The sequence below is a fragment of the Syngnathus acus genome, chromosome 3 (genome assembly GCF_901709675.1).
Source record: "Syngnathus acus chromosome 3, fSynAcu1.2, whole genome shotgun sequence".
Lineage (NCBI taxonomy): Eukaryota > Metazoa > Chordata > Actinopteri > Syngnathiformes > Syngnathidae > Syngnathus > Syngnathus acus.
Genome location: NC_051089.1, coordinates 2,505,093 through 2,525,870, shown reverse-complemented (window position 1 = coordinate 2,525,870; position 20,778 = coordinate 2,505,093). Strand labels below are relative to the sequence as shown.

At 46.8% G+C, this 20,778-nt stretch overlaps 1 protein-coding gene across 9 annotated transcripts in view; it reads right to left on the bottom strand.

The window, feature by feature from the left end:
* Window positions 1–287: 287 nt before the first annotated feature.
* The window catches only part of nav2a (neuron navigator 2a), an 82,371-nt gene continuing 61,880 nt past the window's right edge, over window positions 288–20,778 (bottom strand). For 4 of the 9 annotated variants that reach the window (XM_037246506.1, XM_037246501.1, XM_037246503.1 and 1 more), the window contains 28 exons: window positions 14,859–14,988; window positions 13,870–14,188; window positions 12,851–13,514; window positions 12,203–12,413; window positions 11,522–11,814; window positions 11,159–11,224; window positions 10,771–10,815; window positions 10,235–10,395; window positions 9,951–10,133; window positions 8,953–9,005; window positions 7,385–7,408; window positions 7,063–7,137; window positions 6,537–6,620; window positions 6,353–6,476; window positions 6,099–6,277; window positions 4,620–4,792; window positions 4,273–4,426; window positions 4,001–4,190; window positions 3,797–3,897; window positions 3,497–3,592; window positions 3,234–3,411; window positions 2,916–3,151; window positions 2,700–2,851; window positions 2,460–2,531; window positions 2,194–2,390; window positions 1,998–2,116; window positions 1,676–1,876; window positions 288–1,597 (listed from right to left, as the gene is read on the bottom strand). In XM_037246506.1, coding sequence (XP_037102401.1) covers window positions 1,472–1,597; window positions 1,676–1,876; window positions 1,998–2,116; window positions 2,194–2,390; window positions 2,460–2,531; window positions 2,700–2,851; window positions 2,916–3,151; window positions 3,234–3,411; window positions 3,497–3,592; window positions 3,797–3,897; window positions 4,001–4,190; window positions 4,273–4,426; window positions 4,620–4,792; window positions 6,099–6,277; window positions 6,353–6,476; window positions 6,537–6,620; window positions 7,063–7,137; window positions 7,385–7,408; window positions 8,953–9,005; window positions 9,951–10,133; window positions 10,235–10,395; window positions 10,771–10,815; window positions 11,159–11,224; window positions 11,522–11,814; window positions 12,203–12,413; window positions 12,851–13,514; window positions 13,870–14,188; window positions 14,859–14,988 — 4,606 coding nt within the window. In that variant the 3' untranslated portion in view covers window positions 288–1,471. The remainder of the gene's footprint in view (window positions 1,598–1,675; window positions 1,877–1,997; window positions 2,117–2,193; window positions 2,391–2,459; window positions 2,532–2,699; window positions 2,852–2,915; window positions 3,152–3,233; window positions 3,412–3,496; window positions 3,593–3,796; window positions 3,898–4,000; window positions 4,191–4,272; window positions 4,427–4,619; window positions 4,793–6,098; window positions 6,278–6,352; window positions 6,477–6,536; window positions 6,621–7,062; window positions 7,138–7,384; window positions 7,409–8,952; window positions 9,006–9,950; window positions 10,134–10,234; window positions 10,396–10,770; window positions 10,816–11,158; window positions 11,225–11,521; window positions 11,815–12,202; window positions 12,414–12,850; window positions 13,515–13,869; window positions 14,189–14,858; window positions 14,989–20,778) is intronic. The other 5 variants (XM_037246505.1, XM_037246509.1, XM_037246508.1 and 2 more) reach the window with 4 other exon arrangements.

The window sequence follows — 20,778 nt, the reverse complement described above, 5'->3', positions numbered from 1 at the left end:
AGGCTAAACATTCATTGAGCTTGTAAGTAAAAAACAGATAATAGTTAAATGCTTGAATAACATCAACAACTCTCAAGTCTCTTTTGTGCTTAGGAGGACCCAGACAAACACACTCAACAGACGGGCCGGGGTCACAAACGCGACGTGCTTCCATGCTGCACGTCACTCTCAGCAGTGCACATTCAGCTTTTGGCTTCCACTCAAGATCCCGATGAATGTTGCATAGAATCGGTGGCGGAAACAAAGACATTGGATTGAAGCTAAATGCTGAATAACGACTTTTTTTTTTTTTAACTGCTTGACTGCACAACCTTAAAGGCAGGTGTGAGGTTTAAAATAAAAAAGTCTTCTTACATTAAACCTCACAAATTGTCACAATCAACTCAATACTTATAAACAAAGCAGCATGTACACTCATTTCAACACTTCCCTCTAAATCTTAACAGGATGTGATCAAAAACTCTTTCAGGATGGGATGAGGTATAAAAGTTACCAAAGCACTCCACATTTAATTTGGAACAACAAGCATATTCAAAATACACTGTAGCCATCTTTTCTTATTTCCACAAGCTCGGGCCAAGTATGCAAATCCAACTTTTCTACTCATTCACTCCTTCTCTTCATTCTCACAGTATTGGTGTTGATGAATTGTCGACAGTTCTCCTCAAAAACTTTGGAGACAAAGTCGACTCAGAGCCCTCGATCTTTACAAAAGCCTTTGAGATCAAGACACAAAGAACCCAAATGCATCTGTTGAAAATAAAGTAAGGCATTTTTTGTTTGAACTGAGTACAGCACCGATAGGTCTTTGTGCTACGAATGATCATGAAGATATTATGGAGTCTCATGTGGAGGTAAATGCATGCAGAAGTTTACCGGAAACATGGAATTAATGCAAAATTCGGCCTATTTCACTCTTTTTTTAATATATATATTTATATATTTTACACCTGGGTACTTATTCTGATTATCATTAATTTTTTTTTTGCTACAGTGTTTGCTGGCTTTGCTACATCGTCATGCACATAAAAATAATCACTGAGTGAATGAATGAATTTAATGGCGTAATGGTGTCTGTCAATCGCAGCGAGTAAACTTTTTAGTAGAGCGTGTGTCGCCACCTGCAGGCCTGATAGGTGCACTGCCGCCTGATGACGTAACTTGGCGGTGATGGATTGACGGCTGGTGCTGATCGCGATGAACATTAGGAGGCTGTGTGCTTTAATTCTGTCGGACGCTGATGTCAAAAGCTCCTTCGCAGAGGAGCCACGGGCCACAGTGGTGAAAAACAAACAAGAAAATTATAAAAACAAAACAGTGCAGCAGAAAACTTGAATCGCCTTTTGTCCTCTGAAATGTCTGTCTTATAAATATTTGGGTTGCCTGCACCCAAATTAAGGTGGCTGGATTTTTTTGTGGCATGATAATCAAGTTCTCACAGTGAGAGCAGTCCGTCGGTGCCCTGAACGCATCACAGGGTGGACTCCAGCGACGTGTCCAGGATGTCGTCCTGGTGGCTGTTGCTGTTGGAGTCGCTGTCGTAGCTCTGAGGGCTTGACGACGTCGCGGCCTCCTTCAGGCGCATCAGCATGTTCATCTAGAGGATTATATTTGTGGTTTTTCTCCATTATCACTATAAGTGAGGCGTCAAAGGTGAAATTCCAGGCTGACTCACCAACGGGTCTGCGTCACTGTCGCTCTGAGGCGGCTCTTTCCGGACTCCTTCTCTCGGGGCCGAGTAGCCGTCGAAGCCCACGTCTTCTGGTCTCAGCTGCAGCAACGGGGGCCAATCGGCTGGAGCGGGCGTAGCTGACCACGGGTAGGTGTCGATCACCCAGGCGGCGGGGTCCTCCCACGCGGCCCTCCGGCCATACAACTGAAGAGCAGAAGAAGTTTGGCTGCCATCAAGAATCTTTTTGATTCATCTCCCATCTGCTTCATTGACATTATTTTTGTTTCTCTGACAGTTATGGATGACGAGGGAATGTTTGCATTACCTGCAATCCCTCTCGAACAGCCTCCAGCATGTACGGAATGATGGAGTAATTCCAGAGATCAGTGAACCAAACCCTGGATCCCTCCACGTCAATCGGACAGGACAGGAAGAGACGAGGACCTGTCAGAGAGCAACATTGAGCCATTGGCCGCTTCTCCACTTCCTCCGACCGATCGACAAAAGAGTGAAACTCTCACCTATGGTCACATCCGAGGAGCTGTGCGTCTCCAGGAACCGGTTGAGATGTTGCCACACCCTCGGGATCCACTCGATGATCTTCACCAGCTCCACGTTGCGCGTTCGGCTGCCAATTTCCACCTCGATCAGCTTCCTCCGAAGGAAGCGTCCTAGGAAACCTTTGACCGGCTCCGTGTGGTTGGCGCACAGCACCCACCTGATGTCAACACTCAGCTCAGATTCCCGGTGGTGCGGAAGAACTTTTCAGTCGGGAGTTCAAGCTTACCTGAAGTTGTGGTGAAGTTGCAAGTTGGGCGCAGACGAGGTCGCTTGACTCATGGTGCCGATGATGTACGGGCTGATGGGACACATAATGCACATCGGTAAGAACTTCATAACATGCCAACTTCCAAATTTAGACTTATGCAGTTTGGGACAGACTATTAGGTACATCTGCACAATCAAGCTCAAGATCTGAATTATAGTGGTGGCCAAGAACAGTTGACGCAGTATTAGTAGAACCAACCTGTGCTTGTGGCTACTGTTAAAGACGCCGTTGAAGATCTCGCTGAGTGAGCTGACGTGGTGCAGGTTGTCCAGGATGACCACCAGGGGGCTCTCCTCACCCAACGCCCCGCTACACTGCTCGGCTAATCCCGACAGATACTGCCGGAGCTCCTAACGGGAGGGATCGCAGCATGTTAGATGCCACACAAATTTCAAATCACGTTTATATGTTCACCTTGCTGGATTTGTGATCCACGTTGAACGTGACGACGGCGTGAGGGGTCAGAGGTCGGCCCTCGAGTTGCAGTAGGTGTTGAGAAAGCTGATTGGCCAGGTACGTCTTTCCTGTGCCGCTGGGGCCCGACAGGATGACCCTGCGGTGCTCCCTCAGCAGGGAGACGTAGCGCTGCAGCATCGGTTTTGGGATGAGCGTGTCGAACACCAGCGAGTCCACGCTGTCACTGCTCGCGCCTGCGGAAGCAAATGAATGAATGGACGGAAAGCGACATATTTGGATCTTCAGCGTGAGGACGCCTGGATGACATCTTGATACCTTTGAGCTGGATGTTGATGGTGTTGCTGTCTCCGACCAGGTAGCCACAGGGTAGCAGCTCGGGGGTGTGAGCGGCGCCGGGGCTCCGAGGCCTGTGGATGTCTCCGATGTTGTATCCCTCCACGCTGTCTGTGCTTAGGCCCAGCTGGCTTACCGGGTCCACGTGGGTGATATACTCCTAGTGGACAGCGAGTGCATAACAATTAGAGAAAGATCTTTTCAGATTTTAATAATGCGATCAGGCATTCCAAATTGCCACTTACTTTGAAAAGACGTCGGACCACTCCGTCCAACACGTCCCATTTGGTCTTGCCGCTGACACCGATGCAGCCTATCAGAAAGCTCGGAGAGCGTGCCTCCTGCCGTTGACAAACAGCCATCTTGATTTCAACATCTGACAAATGCTGACGATAGCAGCTCTGCTAGCGTCTAAACCAACGGTGTCAAACTCAAGGCCCGTGGGCCAGATCTGGCCCGCCATGTCATTCTATATGGCCCGCGAGATAAAATCAAGTCAACTCCCATGATTCTTGCCAAAATCTGTACTACTCCCAACGGCTTACCTGCGGCCACAAAGCGTCCCCGTCAAGGCTGACGACAATCTTCACGCGGCGACCCTCCTTCCTCACACCTCCCTCTCCACTCGTGTCATCCAACAGCATGTCTGACAACAATAGAGCAGAGGCTGGATTAAATTCTGATGGTCCATTTTATCTGGAGTGTTGTACGCAAAAACACCATCTTCCACATTTTTGGAATGCTCTTACCGAGACTGGTGGATTCGCTGGTAGCCAAGTTCAGACTGTGCTGTGAGATCCCCACATTGGCACCGGGAGCCTGCTGGCTGTACGTGTGCGGGGGAGGGGACGAGGAGATGGACACTTGGGAGCCCGTCCTGCTTCCTTGATTCTCCAACTTCAAACGATCATTCTCCGCCTTCAGCTTCTCAATCTCTAGCTGTAGACACAAGAATGGGCACGTTCAAGTCGGAAACAGGCGTCTGGTGACGAATGATTTGTGCACGTCTGTGCCCTCCGACCTGCATGCGGTTCATGGCCTCTCGTAGCTGGTCGAGCTGATGGGCGGAGCTGAGCGCTTCCAGGCGGATATCTGTCAGTTTCATCTCCTTCTCCCTGAGCTCACTTCGCAGCTGCATTACGGTCTCCGCCTCGCTGTCCAAACATTCAGACAATCTGGGAGTGGTCACAAAAAGACATTTTAGGCACTATACCATTAAAGGGTGTGTAAAACATTGAGTCAGATTTGTTTCTGCCACTAGGGGGCATTAGCATTTCATGTTAGATGGTACATTTTCTTGAAGGAACTTGCAAACTTGCAAGCTTTCCAACTGATATTTAACGACAAAGTCCAAAAGCGTTTACATACAGCGAGTTGGAGTGTGTGTTCCTGAGCATGTGGTTGGTCGCGCCGGTCCCGTTGTGAGGCAGTTTAGGGGAGGAGGGCAGCGAAGAATCCGTCATCTCCTCGATGTCCGAGTGGGATGAAGCTGATTTAGGAGATTTCTTCTTGCTGAACGCCTGTTTGAAGGAGCTTCGCAGCTGCAGGTAAAAAAGAAAAAAACAGAAAGAAAGAGTGAGAAACATAAAATTAGTGTTCAAGGCTTGGATGCAGTCCAAAAACAAGCTCAGGGAGGAGGTGCAGTGTCATGCCAGGAAAAGCAGTGGAAGTTGGCTCTGGAAAAAATGCTGGACAAATATCGTTCCTCTCCAAATATGATTAATTAGGAAGGAATATTTGCATGGTCTTATAATTAAATTCGCTACAGTGAAAAAAATGATGGTGGAAAGTATCTTTTCATGAGTCACAGCCACTTTTTATTTATTTATTTATTTATTTATATATATATATATATATATAAGAACAGAATGACCATCAGCGCTTTTATCAATTCTGAAGAACTCTTAACACATCCAAAATGATTTTTCCGAGAATGTGAACACATTTCAGGGTCTTTTGATTCCATTGAATTAAAAGAGTTCCGAGTCCCACGAAAGGAGGAGTGGTGAGTAAAGGGAAGCGATGCTGAGGAAAGGAAAGGAAGTAAGTTGGTCAAAAAAAAAAAAGGAAATAGGTTAGTATCCTAAAAAAACGGGTTCTGCAGCATTTAGCAATCAGGATGCACTAATCTTACCTCGTAGACCTGCCACATGAAGCCAAGCAAATGAAGACAGGAGAGACAAAACAGCACAAGTCGTGCCGGTGTTAATGTGTTATGGCGACACAAACGTTCGAGCCGAGCCGGGTCCAAAGCAGATTAGCCGGACTTTGTTGACTGCAACGCTTCTGAACTATGAAGGACCTCGCATGAGTGCAAGCTTACTACCCAGACATGGGGGAGGGAGGGGCGAGCGGGCGGGGGGGGGGGGGCTTGTTTATTATCGCAGGAAACGTGACACAAGCTCTCATCTTCTAACACCAGCACAAAGCAGCGCTAAGCTCCGCCTCCAGTTCTACATTCTGATCGGGTTCTGACCACACAAGCGGCTGGCTAACACCATATAGCGCGTGATGACAGAAGTTGCATACGTCATCGTCTCTGACTTGTCCTCCGGTGCACAAGAATGTCTGACAAAGAAGGAAGAATTATTGACTAAAGATCAGACAAGTTTTTCAGAGTTTTTGAAATATGTCAAAAATGCCGGTAAGTCACGGGAGCTACCGTAAGAGGAGTTTTGACCTGCAAATGACCGAAAAACCGCAAAATTCAAATAGATGAGTCACCTTTTCCCCAGTGAAAGATGTCTGACGAGGAAACGTGCAAGGCCAAAGCACACAAAGAGAAAAAAAAATAGAAAACAAACATGTCTGGTTGGCCGCTGGTGTAAATCGGACACTTTGTCTTACCCAATTCTTCTTGTTTTTCTTCTTATTTTTAGCATCGGCGTCCATGTTGGAGCCCACGCTGGAATGGCTGGTCGCGCTAGCTACGCTGCTGACGCTGTCGGAGGAATGCTGCCTCCTGATTCGCAGATCTGGTTGCTTCTGCTGTTGCTGCTGATGGTGAGCGCTGCCGTTACTGCTACCTGAAAGCGAGCGACAAAATCGGTTCAAAGGAACATCTCTGGATTTGAATTTCAATCATAGAAAAACATTTCTACCTGTCCTTTCCACTTTGGACGTGAGCTCAGGTGTGTTGATGACCCCGTTGATGGCGGCTTGAGCGACGGCGTTTTGCTTCTTCAGCAGCTCGATGGTCCTCCTCAGTTCGTTCAGCTCAGAGTCCTGTCGCATCAAACGTGAGCATTCAAACATCTCAGCATTGTCGCTTTCAACGTTTCCCACCTTTTGCTCAGCCGTCAAGGTGAGACTCTTCAACCTGATGGTCATGTTGCCCAAACTCTGCTCAAACGCCGCCACCAGGTGAGCCTGCGGGACAAGCACAAGTCACAGCTGCTTTTATATGTCTCATGTCTGATTCAACGAAATCCATAGTAACCTAGCTTGCCTATCTACGCCCCTGCCACACACACACACACAGGCACAGACACACACACACATACTTTGTAAATCTTGAGGGCACATCTGCGCCAGCCTCACAGCAGTGTGCCAAGACATGACTCTGCTGTAATCTAAGACCTTCGGCTTCGCCACATATCTTTCGCCCTCAGTTAAAGCACGCCGTGCACTGACTCAGGCGGCAGATAAGCGTTGAAGCATAGCAAAACTTGTGCAATATAACACTGAAGAAAAAGTGGCTGGCTTGCATTGACTCCATTTCACAAGTGGTTGCATGAATTAAGACCATGTGATAGTAGACTATCCCTCTACTAAAATCAAAGTGATGAAGTCGATTTGCACGTTGACTCACGTTGGCGCTCAACTGTGTCGTCAGGGCGGAAACTTTCTCTTGGGAGGCATCTAGCTCCCGGCGTAACTTGCGGATCTGAGAAGATGGAAAAAGAAAAGTCCACCATAAAAGACACAGACATGAAAGCAGACGTGCCTGCCCCATAAAAAAAGCTGCAATTTGCACGTGTGTGAAAATGACGGCGGTGATGTATGACAGGGGCCTCCAAAGTGGAGCTACAAAAGTTTTCAGACAGGAACCAAAGAACCTGTGACATGGAGGTGTGCAACCGTGAAAATGCTCCTCCAACTCTTGAACATAAAAAATTAAAGGCAAAAATTACCTCAGACTGAGACTTCTCCTCATTCTATAAAAGACAGACAGAAAAAAAAAAAGAGAATCATTTTGGGATGTCCCGACACTTGAAAGCAAGCCAAGATCACATGTCCAAACTTATGTTCTAGATTTCAGGTTTACACCTTTATAAAGTCAGAATTGTGTGGTGTACGATATCTGGAAAGCAGAGCTTCCGTCCTGAAGGCATTTCGCTGACATATCGCAACACGAGAGCGTGTCCTATTGTCGCCATTGTGACAATACTGAGAAAGACGAAGCGCGGGCCAACGCAACACACCCTGCTGCTGTTCATTAAAACAAAGAAACATGCGACGCCCATATTTACTGTACTACATGGATAATTAAGAATTCTTTACTTAACATTTCCTCTGCCTTCATAAACTCAAAAAACAGAGAATCGGTATGTTGGACTTCACAATTTTTTTTTTTAAAGTTAAATAGTGTAATAAGTCAATATTATTTGATTTCATCTTGGTTAAAAAGTAAATATCGATTTTCCAGGAAGAGGAGTAGACTTCCAGAAAATCCATTATCTAAAACTCTATTCACATTTTTAATAGCATTAGAATTTCTCAATCACACGGAAGGCTTTCACAAAACAAAAAGAATTATGTGTAATGATTTTTTTTTTTTCCTCTGGCAGCGGCCACCTATTATGACATTTAAAAATTCCTCAGCGTGTGGTCATGTGAAGTTCATTGGAGCACACACGCACACAAAGCTGTCAATCAAGCACACATGATGTAGTGTTCTGCCGTAAACAACAAAGACACACACTAGATGGCGTGTGTAAACACACCCACAACTTAAACTATCCGGACAAGTTCACACGCCAGAAGTCTGTCAAATGCAACCCACCCGATAAGAAAATCAATCTCATCCACTCAAACAAACGTCTTGCGTAATGACACGTGCCTTCAGAGTCCAGAAGATGACCTGAAATAGTAACGCTGAACTTCTCGAGCCTACCGTTAGTTGAAAAGATGTGACAGTGCCTGTGAAGGATAAAGTTGTCATCGCGATGCCTCCAGTTTGATTTCAATGGTGAACCTCGGGCTCGAGGGAAAGAACTCAAATGGGAGTTTGTGTGTCACACCTGCCCAGGTGAGTAAAAGGAGGAGGCGGGGCTACTACTTTGATTGGCCGTAGTGTAAATGGAGGCTGCCCATGCGAGTACGTGCGGCGTGTGTGATTGAGGATGTGGTTGGGTTAAGAAAAGCAAATACACACACGCACATAATTTGGTCGTTTTGTAAACAAAAGACAAAAACACGTCGGTCTGGTTTTAACATTAACGGCTTACTGCAACAGGTTGAGACTGCGTCACCAGTTAACTAATTGACTGGAGAGACCAGAAAAATTCGACTGTTGAAGACATGAAAATTGGAGTGACGGCCAAGAATTGTGGTCAAATCTTAAATCAGTCGAAAAGACCTCTTCAAATTTTGTCAGCAACGGTTCCAAGTTTCTCAACAACAACAACAGTGACATCTAGTGGTGAAAAGCCCATAACTGAAATGCCTGTACCGTACTGAATCAAGTTTGTAAACTCACCGTGGAGTACATGGAGGAGGTGCTGGAGACCAGAGAGAGGGACGAGCCATGAACTAGAGGGACACAAACAACAAATTTAACGAAGTACAAATTTCGACACAAAAGATGTGATTCCAAGCAGTGATCTTTCTCGGTTCCGCTGCCAGCCTGACCATAAAAGATACAACTCCTACACAGTGCAAGCGGTGGCACAGCCTTGGCGCTGGTCTGCAAATGACTCAGCTTCTACTTCAAAGCGTGCAGCCCACGAGCCAACCTCCTCCTGCTCGGAAGCCGATTAGACGGAACCAGGGGGGTAGCAAGACGCCAGGACGGGCTGGGCCCGTTGGAGTCACTCATTCACCTTCCAGGCGCAAACGGAATGTTCATCTTGCACACAAAACAGCAGATGTGCCGCTCTATATTTTGGGTTTTGTGCCTCCATCTTATCGGCGCAGATGGTTATTGTTTATTGTCCTTGACGTGAGCGGATCGCCAAAACTGAAGCGCCTTTTTTATTGTGCGGTAGGTTTGCTTCAAAAACAAACTGGAGCCGAGTTGGCCAGTCAATATTGACTAAGCAAGGCGGCGCTCTGAAAAAAATCAGTACTTTGTAACCACCAAAGTTCCTCTCTAGAATTATCAAGGTAAAGTTTGAACAAATAGCTTGAGAGTGTCTTCTAAAAATAAAAAAGAAGGAAGTGTTACTTAATATTTTAAAAACAATGCTGCCAGTGTTTGTGCCTGTGTTTCTACCTCACTGGTGAACCTTGGCTCTTTTCCCCCCAATAAATAAGCTTACGAAAACAAAAAAGTGAGTCGTGCAAAGCCGATTATGGGCGTGCAAGGTTTCTTTCGTTGTAATCCTTCCTGCGGTTCTCTTAACACATGTACTCGTAATTGTTTTGGCACGGCTGGTGGGAAAAGAAAATGAGATGGATGTATTTCTGTTTTTCACCTAATTACAGACTTTAGCGGAGGACACCCAGCCCAGATTGCGCACTCGGCACTTTTCGTACCTTCCTCGAAGCCGTCGCGGAAAGAGCCCGAGCGGCTCATGGTGCGAGTCTTCTCGTCGAGGGACATGCAAGAGTTTCTCAGGCGGTTGTCGCTGCAGGGGTCAAAGGTGGCATCCTGGTTGGTCAGGCTGTTGTTGCGCTGGCCGGTCAGATTGATCTGAGCTGTCGAGGTCGGGCTTGACGCTGTGAGAATTCAATTGCAAACAAAAACATTCAATTCCATGCGGATTGTGCTTAATAATTCGACTAGCTTGTAAATTGACAAAAGAAGATTCCGAGCGTACCAAGCTGTCCGAAATTGAAGCGTGTGCCTGAAGGGGAGGTGAGGCTGGAGCCGGGGGAAAAGGGAGAGTTACTGGCCGATTCCTGCAGCCCACTAGTGGAGTGAGAACGCAGCCAATCACGGCCCTCCTCGTGGCTTCGCAGCTGAGGGGGCGGGCCGTACCTGCAACGAGGCTAAGGTTAATAATGACAATCGAATATGCTTGGCTGATTTGGAATGTTTGATGTTTTTCTTCTTCCCCCCTCTTACACAGCCAAGTTAGTAGCTGGCACGAAGCATTATGGCAACATGAACATGGTAGCGATGGGCAACCAACGTGTGGGGGGGGGACGCCCAAATCAAACCTGCCAGACAGTGAGATCTCTACGATGACTTCTTTGCAGAAGCACAACACAACCACGAAGGTGCCAAGCAGAACAGGTCAAAGCACCCAAAACAAAACTTGAGCACAAGCCCCGAGCGGTGAAGGTGGACACAAGGGGGACAGTACTGAAGACAATTTGTGGAAAATGTCCAGCAAGCAGGGGGTGTCAGTACCTGAGTCCCTTCTTAGGCAGAGTGTTTCTGCCACAGAGTGGCCCACTGTGGGAGAGAAACACTTCAGATGGGGAAAGCAAAAGGGAATATGTCCAACTCATACTTCTGAACGATTAAATAGTCTGCCTATAATTAAAATGGTCTAAAAAAACCTCATGAACGTCACATAAGCGTGCACTTCAGTGTTCTTACCACAAGATGGCAGCAGAGAAAAAGTAAAGGAGCCCACTAAGCACAGCTCTATGGACAGACAACCAACCACACGAAGCTGGTACACTTGCATAGCGACACCACAACTCAACACAAATTCCTCCCTTTGTCGCGTTTTTGTCGCCCCCGAGTGGCGGCGCTTCACATTAAGCCTAACACTGCACACAGGTCCATTTACCTGTCCTGTTTCCGAGGCAGAGTGTTTCGGCTGAATTTAGGGCTAGCGGACGGGGAGGAGAGCGGGCTGAGGGAAATGGGAGGAAAACGCACAACAGACAAAGAGAAAGAAAGTTTCAGAAACAATCAAGGCCAAAAGAGAATCCCTTTAGAAAACAATTCAAGACACGGTGAAGTTTCGAAAAATTTGTGGGAAGATGCTGATGTCACAGCTTCAAAATTCGGCAGCTTCATAGACAGAGGGCAAAGGAAACAAGTCTTGGCTGGTTGAGTGTAAAAAAATAAATCCTATAAAATTAAAAATGTTTTTTGCATGCACCTTAAGATAAAGAATTTAAATTCACCACTTTACTCTTAGACTCACCTTTCCGACATGCCCGTCTTGACGCTGCCAGCGCGGCCCAAGGCGGACAGGGTGTCCTCCCTGTGGCCCCCGTGACCTCCTCCTCCAGCACTGCCCAGGCTCATGTCAATGGACTCGCTGCTCGTGTGCATACTGCTGACAGATGGGTAACCCACGCTGCCCGTACCGCCGTGCCCACCCAGCGTGCTCTCCCTGCTCTGGGCCGAGGAGCTGCTGAATGTGGAGAATGTTGTGCCCCACGTTAGACTGTTGGAGGGGCCGGTGGAGGAGTAGATTGAGCCTGGACTGGACGCCTGTGGCAGGACAAAGATCGTGCAAAATAATCTTGAGTTCATTTTCAAACTGTAAAAAAAAAGTAACATTTATTTTTGAAGGGATTACAATTTTAAATTAAAAGTGTCAAACAAGAAGTGAACAAACATATTCCACCCAGATCCTGGATGATGTTGCCAGTTTATGATTCACCCAAGTTCTGATGAAGCCTTATGAATCACGTTCGAATATTACAAAAGATGCATGCACAAGCATGTCTCTTTCACCTTCGGGCAGTCAAATCAATACGTGAGCAAACCCGCAAAACAGGTTACCGGGCTTCCTGTGTACACCATAACTAGCAAGCATAGGGACAGATGACGTTATTGTTTGAAGCTGACATCTTTGTTTATCCAAGGGACGGCTCACCTGTTCGCTGCCCAGCGTGCCAGTACCGGACGTGGGTGCTCTGCCTCCGAACATGGGGCCGATGGTCTCGCTGTCCAGCCCTCCATCGGCAGACTCGCTCATGGTGGTCACATGACTCATGGTAGCATGCGGGTTGGAGATAACGGTGGAGTTCTTCATGTTGTCCGCAGTGATGACCGGAGCCTGTTTGCTGCTCTTGCCACCAAACAACCTGCGGCCAATAAATTGCAAACATGTCAAGAGAAATGGCAACTGAAAAAAATAGAGCTGACAACTGAAATTTCTTTTTTTAGTCTTTTTTTTGTCCACACACTATTAAAGCAAGAAGTTCTTCCTCAGATCTAAATCACAGCCAACACATAACTCTCTCCTGGTGTTTGTGCTAATCCCGGGTAAGGCTTTGAGGAGTGGAGCTGTGATGGCCAAGTACAAAAGTATGCACCCCCCCCCCTTTGAAGAGTTATCACTTCCTGACATTAATGAGGGCACAGTGTTGGAGTAAGACTCCCATTACGCCCACCCTCGGACGCATCGCCAAGGCTTCGGAGGTTTGGAAGATGAGCTCAAGCTGAGCTTCGGGTTTAAAATGACCTCATTTGACCTCAACACGCCCCCACCTGTTTGATTATGACTCGTTTATGTGCTAACCTGCGCAGCGTTGGCGACGAAACCTGCTGCCTTCCCGTAAGAGGAACGGTTGCTGATCCTCCGCTCCTGAAGTTGTCAATATCCGAGACCCCCTTCTCCCGATCGGTCTGATTGGCCAACAGACCCCCGTTGGCCTTGGCGATGCCGAACGCATTTTTCCCATGCGACGTGACCGAGAGCACGGCGGCTTCGATGCTGCTGGTGGATGAGCGGTTTCCGTTGCGGGCGGCCGAACCCGAGCGGCCGGGTCTCGGGAGGCTTCGGTACTGAAGGGTGGAGCGGGCGCTCGCGGGGAGGAAACTGTCGTCGTGGTGGCCGAGCAGCAAGCCCCCGTCCTGCCCACCCGCCTTCAATCCGACCAGTGAGCGAACACCAGCTTTGGGAATTTTCCCCAGAGTGGCTGAGCCACTGGTAACGGTGGCGCCACTGGCGGTTACCATGGCTACCATGCCATGGCCTTGTTTCTTGAAGCCAAATGTGCTGGTTGGTGCACGGGGGGCGTGTGTCGGGGGCTCGGAAAGAGTGTGCGTGAGGGAGCTGGGCGTCGCTGTATGGCTGGTAGAGACTGATTGTTTCTTTGCTTCATCGGCGCCGTCAGAGTTGAGGCCGTTGGAACGTGGAGAGAGACGTCCCTTTTCTGAAACCTTGACGTCATCTGTTTTACCTGCAAGACACACAAGGGGAGGAAAACAAGATGGCCGCCATGAAGTCACACTCAAACCGTTGCAGCATGTTGCTCGGAGAATTTTGTAAGATGTTATAAGAAACCTAATACAGAACTAATGAATAGCTAGTGAGATGCTAGCTAGCAAGATGGCTAGCAAGCTAGCTCGTTAGCCATCTACTACTACAACTAATGAATAGCTAGATAGAGAGATGCTAGCTAGCAGACGCGCGAGCTAGCTCGTTAGCCATCTATCCATGTCTAGTTATCCATTCACTAGAACAAATATAATTTCCATCAGATGTTCAGAGACTTGAAGAGTCAGTAACATGACCGCAACAATCAAATATGTCACCTGAAGTATGGCTTTTGACCGTGACGGCGCTCGAGGAGCACGTGCTACTCGTGCTTTTGGTCCGAGGAGGTGTCACCCCCACTTGTGTGCTCATTCCTCTCCTCCAGGACCCCGTGTGGGACACAGAAGCGCTCTTCCTTCCTGATCCGCCCTTATCGGACTCATCCGAGATGTCAGAGGTGTTGCGGCGGCTCCACTTGGAGCCCGGCTCCATTTTGACCCCGCTGTTCGACCCTCCGTCTGGCCTCTTCACCTCGTCTCCAGACCAGGCCTGGTGGACCACTGCGGACACCGAGTGCTTCTCGGCATCTGTCACAGGCTGTGAAGATACGTGAACAGAGTATAGCGGATTTAGTACTGCTGAAAAAGCAACTTGGAATCACAGAAATCGGTTAGCGGAAAACTTTAAGAGCTGAAATTTCAAGTAGCCATGAGAAGGGTGTTTTACAAATAACTTTTTTTACCCGCAAATAATCATTTAAAAGTACCATCTGGGAAATCAAAGGTGATATTGAAATCTTTCAATTAGCATCATCACGTTGAGCCAATTTTGTTTCCTGAGTGAGTCATTTGAAGCGCAGCGTCGCCGATTACGCTCGTATTTACGACTTGACATGTTTTCTCGGTTTTCCAAGCCTACCAAAAGTAGGTGAGTCAATGCTCGACTCGAAATGTCATCTGAAGTTGGCCTCTTCTGCGTAGTCTTTAAGTCGGACACTAAATTACAGCCGTTTGAGGGATGACAGCTGCTTTCAAGCTGCTCCTGCAGTTACCGAGGCAACGTCGTGAAAAAGCAGTAGGGCTCGCCGTTAAAAGACGATTAAAAACACACCGTCCGCGGCATGCGGCCAATATAAAATACGTCATTCCAGATGATGCGGCCGACATCAACCTGTCCCCAAAAGTCGGCTGATGTCAGCATTAGCTGGTTCACGCTGGATCTTGCGGCAGTAGCAAGCTAATCGAAGTTAGACTGACGCTAACGTTACCTGCGTGCTAAGGCCTTTGCGCTGCGCGGCAGGTGTGTTAGCATAGGAGGAGATGGACGAGCTGGTGTTGATGTCATCTGTGTCGATGTTGTCGCTGATGCCGCTGCTCACCGAGCTGCTGTCATCCCAACTGGACACGGAAAAAGGAAAAACTTACAAGAACGGTATTTTCAATTTCGAACATCAAGCCGGCAAGACATTCCACCGCTCAGATATCGAAGTTTGGAAGAATCTGGTGTCTCTGACTGCCTGCAGTTTCTTCCTTCTTTCTTTGTTTGCAATCTAAATGACCTCCGCTTGGGTGCGCACATACACGCACTCATGCACGCTAGCTGAATGGGGTTGTCTATCACACGAACAAAGCCTCACTGGAGGGGTGACATCATTGTGTGCGTGCGTGTGTGTGCGCGTTTTGGGGGGGGGTGTGACCAACTCAAACAGACCCATCTGAACAAAGCAAACACGCAAGGCGTTGATGCAGAATAAATGCATAAATTTGCGATTCGGTGGGGAACAGGAAGTCATGGTGGTTGGCAAACATAACTTTGAAAGGATCAGAGGGAGGCTGATGATGATGATGGCCACTGAATAGTTGACTGCTCACACAGCAGGCTGCAACTCACAATTATTTTGATATTCGTTGAATGTGTTGATATTTTTTTCGATTCATTCATGGAAAAATCTTTCATTCAATCATTGCTCCTGATGTTTTTTTCCTACATGCAAAACTGTTGATCATGTTTTCTAAAGTAAAAATAGACGACCAGTTTGCTTTCATGACTATCGATTAATTTGATAATCAATTGACGATTAATCGATTAATAATTGCACGTGATATATTTTTGCCTATATGTAAAACTGTTGATTGTGTTTTCTGAAGTAAAACTAGAGGATCAGTCTGCTTTCATGACTGATGATCGATTAATTGATGATTAATCGATTAATCATTGCACCTGTCCCTCTGTATATATTGTTACAAATTACAAAAAAACCCATAAAAAAGATTCACCGATTCCTTGCACATGTAATAAGTACGTGTCGTTGAAACCAAAACACAAGGCACTGTGAGCAAACGTCGGCAGAATAAAAACGTTAAAAAAAAAAAATTGACGACCAAGGTGGTTTCACCAGCGACACATTGTAAATCAAGTAGCGGAAAAGCAGCAATTCAACAACCGTTGAAAGCTTCCATGTAGGCTAAAAAGGTGCTTTGAGATTTAGAGCCACCACAGCAGCCACAGGGGAAAGTCCCAGAAAGAAAGAAAGAAAGAAAGAAAGACATCCACAAAGCCGTCAAGTTTGAAACACTTCCCCAACAAGACCGAATCAAAGTCGACTCTTCAAAGTGGTTTCCTCTACAAATGACTCAAACGAAATTTACACGTGCACACATGCAGACACTCGCACATCTAACGCATCTACCTGTTGGGGGTGCCTCGGTTGCCGTGGGAACCAGAACGCTGCAGGAAAGCGTCAATCCGGACAGAATGCTTCATGACTCCATGCCGCTCTGAGCCAAAAGTCTCACACGCTCTTCCTCAGCGCTCTCAGTGTTTTTCCTACTCTCTCTCTCTCGCTCTTGCTCGCTCGCTCTCACCTTGGCTGAGTTCCTAGACGGGGCTCCTTTGTCACTTGCTGCAGTGATGCTTCATCCCCTGGGTACTGTTTATCTCTCTTTGGACTATCGGGGACCTGCCCTGCCGCTCTAAATACGAGCCTCCCCCAGGACCGTTAACCGGTTCACCGCTGAGGTCGCGCCACTAATAGAGAAGACGGACGCAGTCGCAGAAAGACAGCCCGAGTCCCGAGAGAGCGGCTTGAGCCAAATTCAAATCAGACGGCAACACAAGTCAAAGCCGCATGATCACAGAGTGAAGTCGAGGGACAATCCTCTTGCCGCTGTTGCCTCACTGCATTTTCCTGCTCTGGTTTTTATGTGTGTGTTCAAGTGTGCAATTTCCCAGACAGATCCTCCCTGACATCTCTAATTAGAGATTGGGCTAAACGGCGCGGCCCAACCCACAACCTCCTGCCGGCCAAACTCGCCGCCACTTGACAACCGAGCAAGCCGGGGCATTAACTGCAAACTGCTACTGGGAGGAAGAACCGCTGGGAAGAAGTCGACATGCTCTGATTGCTTTTCCATTACATGTAATAAATGTACAAGCTTCCCCCAAGCACCAACAAATAATTATAATTCTGTTTGAACGCTCCAAAATACATACACAAACAAATGATTTCTTTACAAGTTTTTTTTCCCCCTTTTTTTTCTTTCTCGCATTTAACGGCAGAGCCACAGTCTCTATCTATCATGATTGCTGTGGCATCGAATAATTTCCATTTTTTTTGCTATCCGAAGACAAATGTTACAATCAAATTCGTCTCGGGTGTCTCTATTTAGAGAGCGCTTTGCTTTCCGCCACAGGTCAAAGTTCAGGGGACAAACCTTGACGAGCAGAGTGGGGGGGGAGGAATCCTGTCAGCCAATCGGAGCGCCATTCAGAGAAAAAGACTGTTTGTTTAACTTTTTGGGCATGTTTGTGTCCCGACAGGCTGTGGCCGGTCGGTCAGCACTGACGCATTGTGACCCCCCCTCTTGAAAAACTTTGTCCAAATTCTGGCTCTTGTACGCGGGGAACTCGGCAGGCCCAAATATGCACGCGGCCACAACAGAGCTGCAGACCAGAAGTAAGGGGATTTTCTGCAGCAGACGGACCGGTCCAAACCGTACACGGGAGGCAAGGAAGGGGCGTCCGAGACGGGACTCATTCTGGACTCGAGGCCGTCCCGCCGCTGACGAGAAATGACATGATTGGACTTCCCGCTCGGGAATGTCTGCTCCTATTGTCTGCTTCTCTTTGAGAAAACATTTGCTATCTGCATTCATGAGATGGAGAGCCTCCGGTCGCTTCCCTTTCACGCGGTCTTGATTCTGTGCTCTGTTTGATGTGTCAACACACTAACATTCAAGCGACTCACCCGGATCCACACTATCAACAAAAACTCCTAGCACGTGATCCGCATAAAACGAAATACACACTCGCAACACCAGATCGACCGGGACGTTTAAAAAGTCAGCTTGTAGTCATATAAACAACAGGTGTAAAACCCGAGGCCCGGGGGGCAGATACGGCCCATCACATTATTTTATACGGCCCGTGAAAGCATTTTGTGGATCGACTTCGCATGTCAACACTAATATTGCGAATTGTCTTCACTTTTAAAAAATATAGATATTGCTAACAATTTCTACTACCATTCATCTTTTAAAAATATTTGACAGTTTTTATTAGTCTCTGATTTCAAAGCTAGTTATTGATCCATTTATTGTGTAGCTTATATTGCATATAATATGAGGCGTTGACAGTCATAATGGTCCAAAATAAAACTGAGTATAATGCGCCAAAAATGAGTTTGACACCCCTGATATAAATCGTCAAACGTCGCCCGAGTAAAAGAATGGAGGCCCATCCAGAGCCGCACATCTGTGATCCATAGTTTTGGACTCCTGAGGGTCGAATAATAAATAACAAGCAGTTGTGCTGCTGTGGATAAAAACAAACGTCCTTCTTTCATGCTCATCTGCTTTGCACGGCTCACAAAACAATAAAAACTTTTCCACTTCACTATTGAGCACAGGTCTTACGGCTTAGCAAAAAAAAAAAACATTGTGCTATCAACACACAGCAGGATGGCGGAAATAGGTTCAGTCAACCACCTCATGAAGTTTTCAGTGAGAGTCTGTCCCATCTGATAATGTAACGATAAACAAAAGAATCCCTACTAACGGTGTTCTTGCAACGACTAGACTGTCAAAATCCAAAGCAGCCAAATGATAGCCTTGTAGCTCAGCCCACACTATGGTGGTTTGAGTGGGTGTTTTGGGAGAACAGTTAACGGTCGACCTGGCAGCTCGTACTGAAATCCGTATCGCTGCCTCAGACACGCACGTGAACGACTGCAGCTTTTCTGACGGCTGGAGGCCGCTTGTTTCGGATTCCAAAGAAAGGGGAAAAACCTGTGTTTGTGTTGCTACAACAATGAGAAATGGGCAGGCTGCTCATATCTAAGAGCAAATATTAACACTCAAGCTCAATGACGTAGAGTTGGCCCAATCTGTCATTTCCAAAAAAAAAATCTTGAAAAAGCAGCCGAGGTCAGTATTGACTCACAAACTGTATCTACAGTATGACTCCAGGCTTCACGTTCTACAGGGAACACGTTTGCTCGCTCATTAAAACAACACTGGAGGGGAGAAGAAGGTGAGAAGACAGACTCGAGCTAAGGTCCACAAGAAGATGCGGTGAAGGTGAGTTGTGGGAGGACAGAGGAGGAGAAGCAGGCCAAGTGTACAAAACAGCATTTGGGCATTGCTCAACTCCTGCGGGTGGAAATTATTAGCATTGTCAAGTGTTCAACATCTGTCGGACAAACGGTCTTCAATGTTTTGGTGTCCTCCCTCTTCCATTTGTGGAATGTCCTCATGGACATAATTGTAAGAAACATATTTACGATGGCAGGCAACTAAAAATGATTGAAACACAATGTGCCTTCCTTAGATGGAATTGATTAAAGATTTGATGACTTGATCAGATGATGGATATTCGTAAGAGATTCCTTTTGAGTTTTTTCTTGCTCACAGGCAAATTGAGCTCTTTTTGCAGGTGTTGCAGATAAAAAGTTCCGTCACGGGGTGAGGAGAAGAGCAACTGGCAGACAACCTGCATTTCTGACAATGAACCATCATTCACGGTTGGAGCAAAGAATTATAAACAGCCGTCCTACTCACAATCAAATGATTCTCCGCATCATGTGGGTAGACAAAATAATGTCAATCTTGCCCAGCCTGGACTGGTTTAGAACTCAGCTGCGAGTTTAATCACCCTATCCTCCCTTTGAAAATGGTCCAATATACGTACGTTTGAGGCTATCCATCACCTCTCCCCCCTTCAATATTCGGTCCATGTTGACGCCCTCCTCCTCCTCCCTTCATCATCATCATTCAGCAAATCGGTGTTGCATTTGTTATCCAACAACACAAAAGCTACAAGTAAGATTTAAACAAGATGTGCAATCAGTGCTGCTTCCTTTCCAACTTTTGTTTTTTTCTGTGAGCTTGCCCTTTGAAGCCGGTGCCCTCCTGGTTCAGGGGTCACAAGGTCTTTGCCCCAATACCATCGCACCACCCGACACCTTGACTTTTACAGCATTGTTTCTTCCCGCTCCTTATCAGTCATACGAAAAACATAAGATGAAGGCCGAGAGATGGAGGCCGCGTGGAAAAACAAAGAGAGAAGTTGCTAGCAAAGATGAAAGGTGAGCTGCGGGCCACTCGGTGTTACGGCTCAACTGTGGACAGGAGGAGTTCACTGTGAACGTTTGTGCAAGACTTTAAGTGTGTGTTTGTGTGTGTAATGGTAAAAGCCATCTTACGGGGCAGAGGTCAAAAGTCACAAAGACAGGAAATTAGCCACACCTGAGGATTTATAGCTTAGGGGGCGGGGGGACAGCTTACAACACCTGAAACTATTAACAGAAAACATTGCCTTTTTTGCCTCAATAATCTATCTATCTATCTATCTATCTATCTATCTATCTATCTATCTATCTATCTATCTATCTATCTATCTATCTATCTATCTATCTATCTATCTATCTATCTATCTATCTATCTATCTATCTATCTATCTATCTATCTATCTGTCTGTCTGTCTGTCTGTCTGTCTGTCTGTCTGTCTGTCTGTCTGTCTGTCTGTCTGTCTGTCTGTCTATCTATCTATCTATCTATCTATCTATCTATCTATCTATCTATCTATCTATCTATCTATCTATCTATCTATCTATCTAGCAAGCTGTCCGGCCAGAGCGTTGTCTTGAGACTGTTTAAAAATAACAACTCCCCTTAGCAGCAACGCTAAAC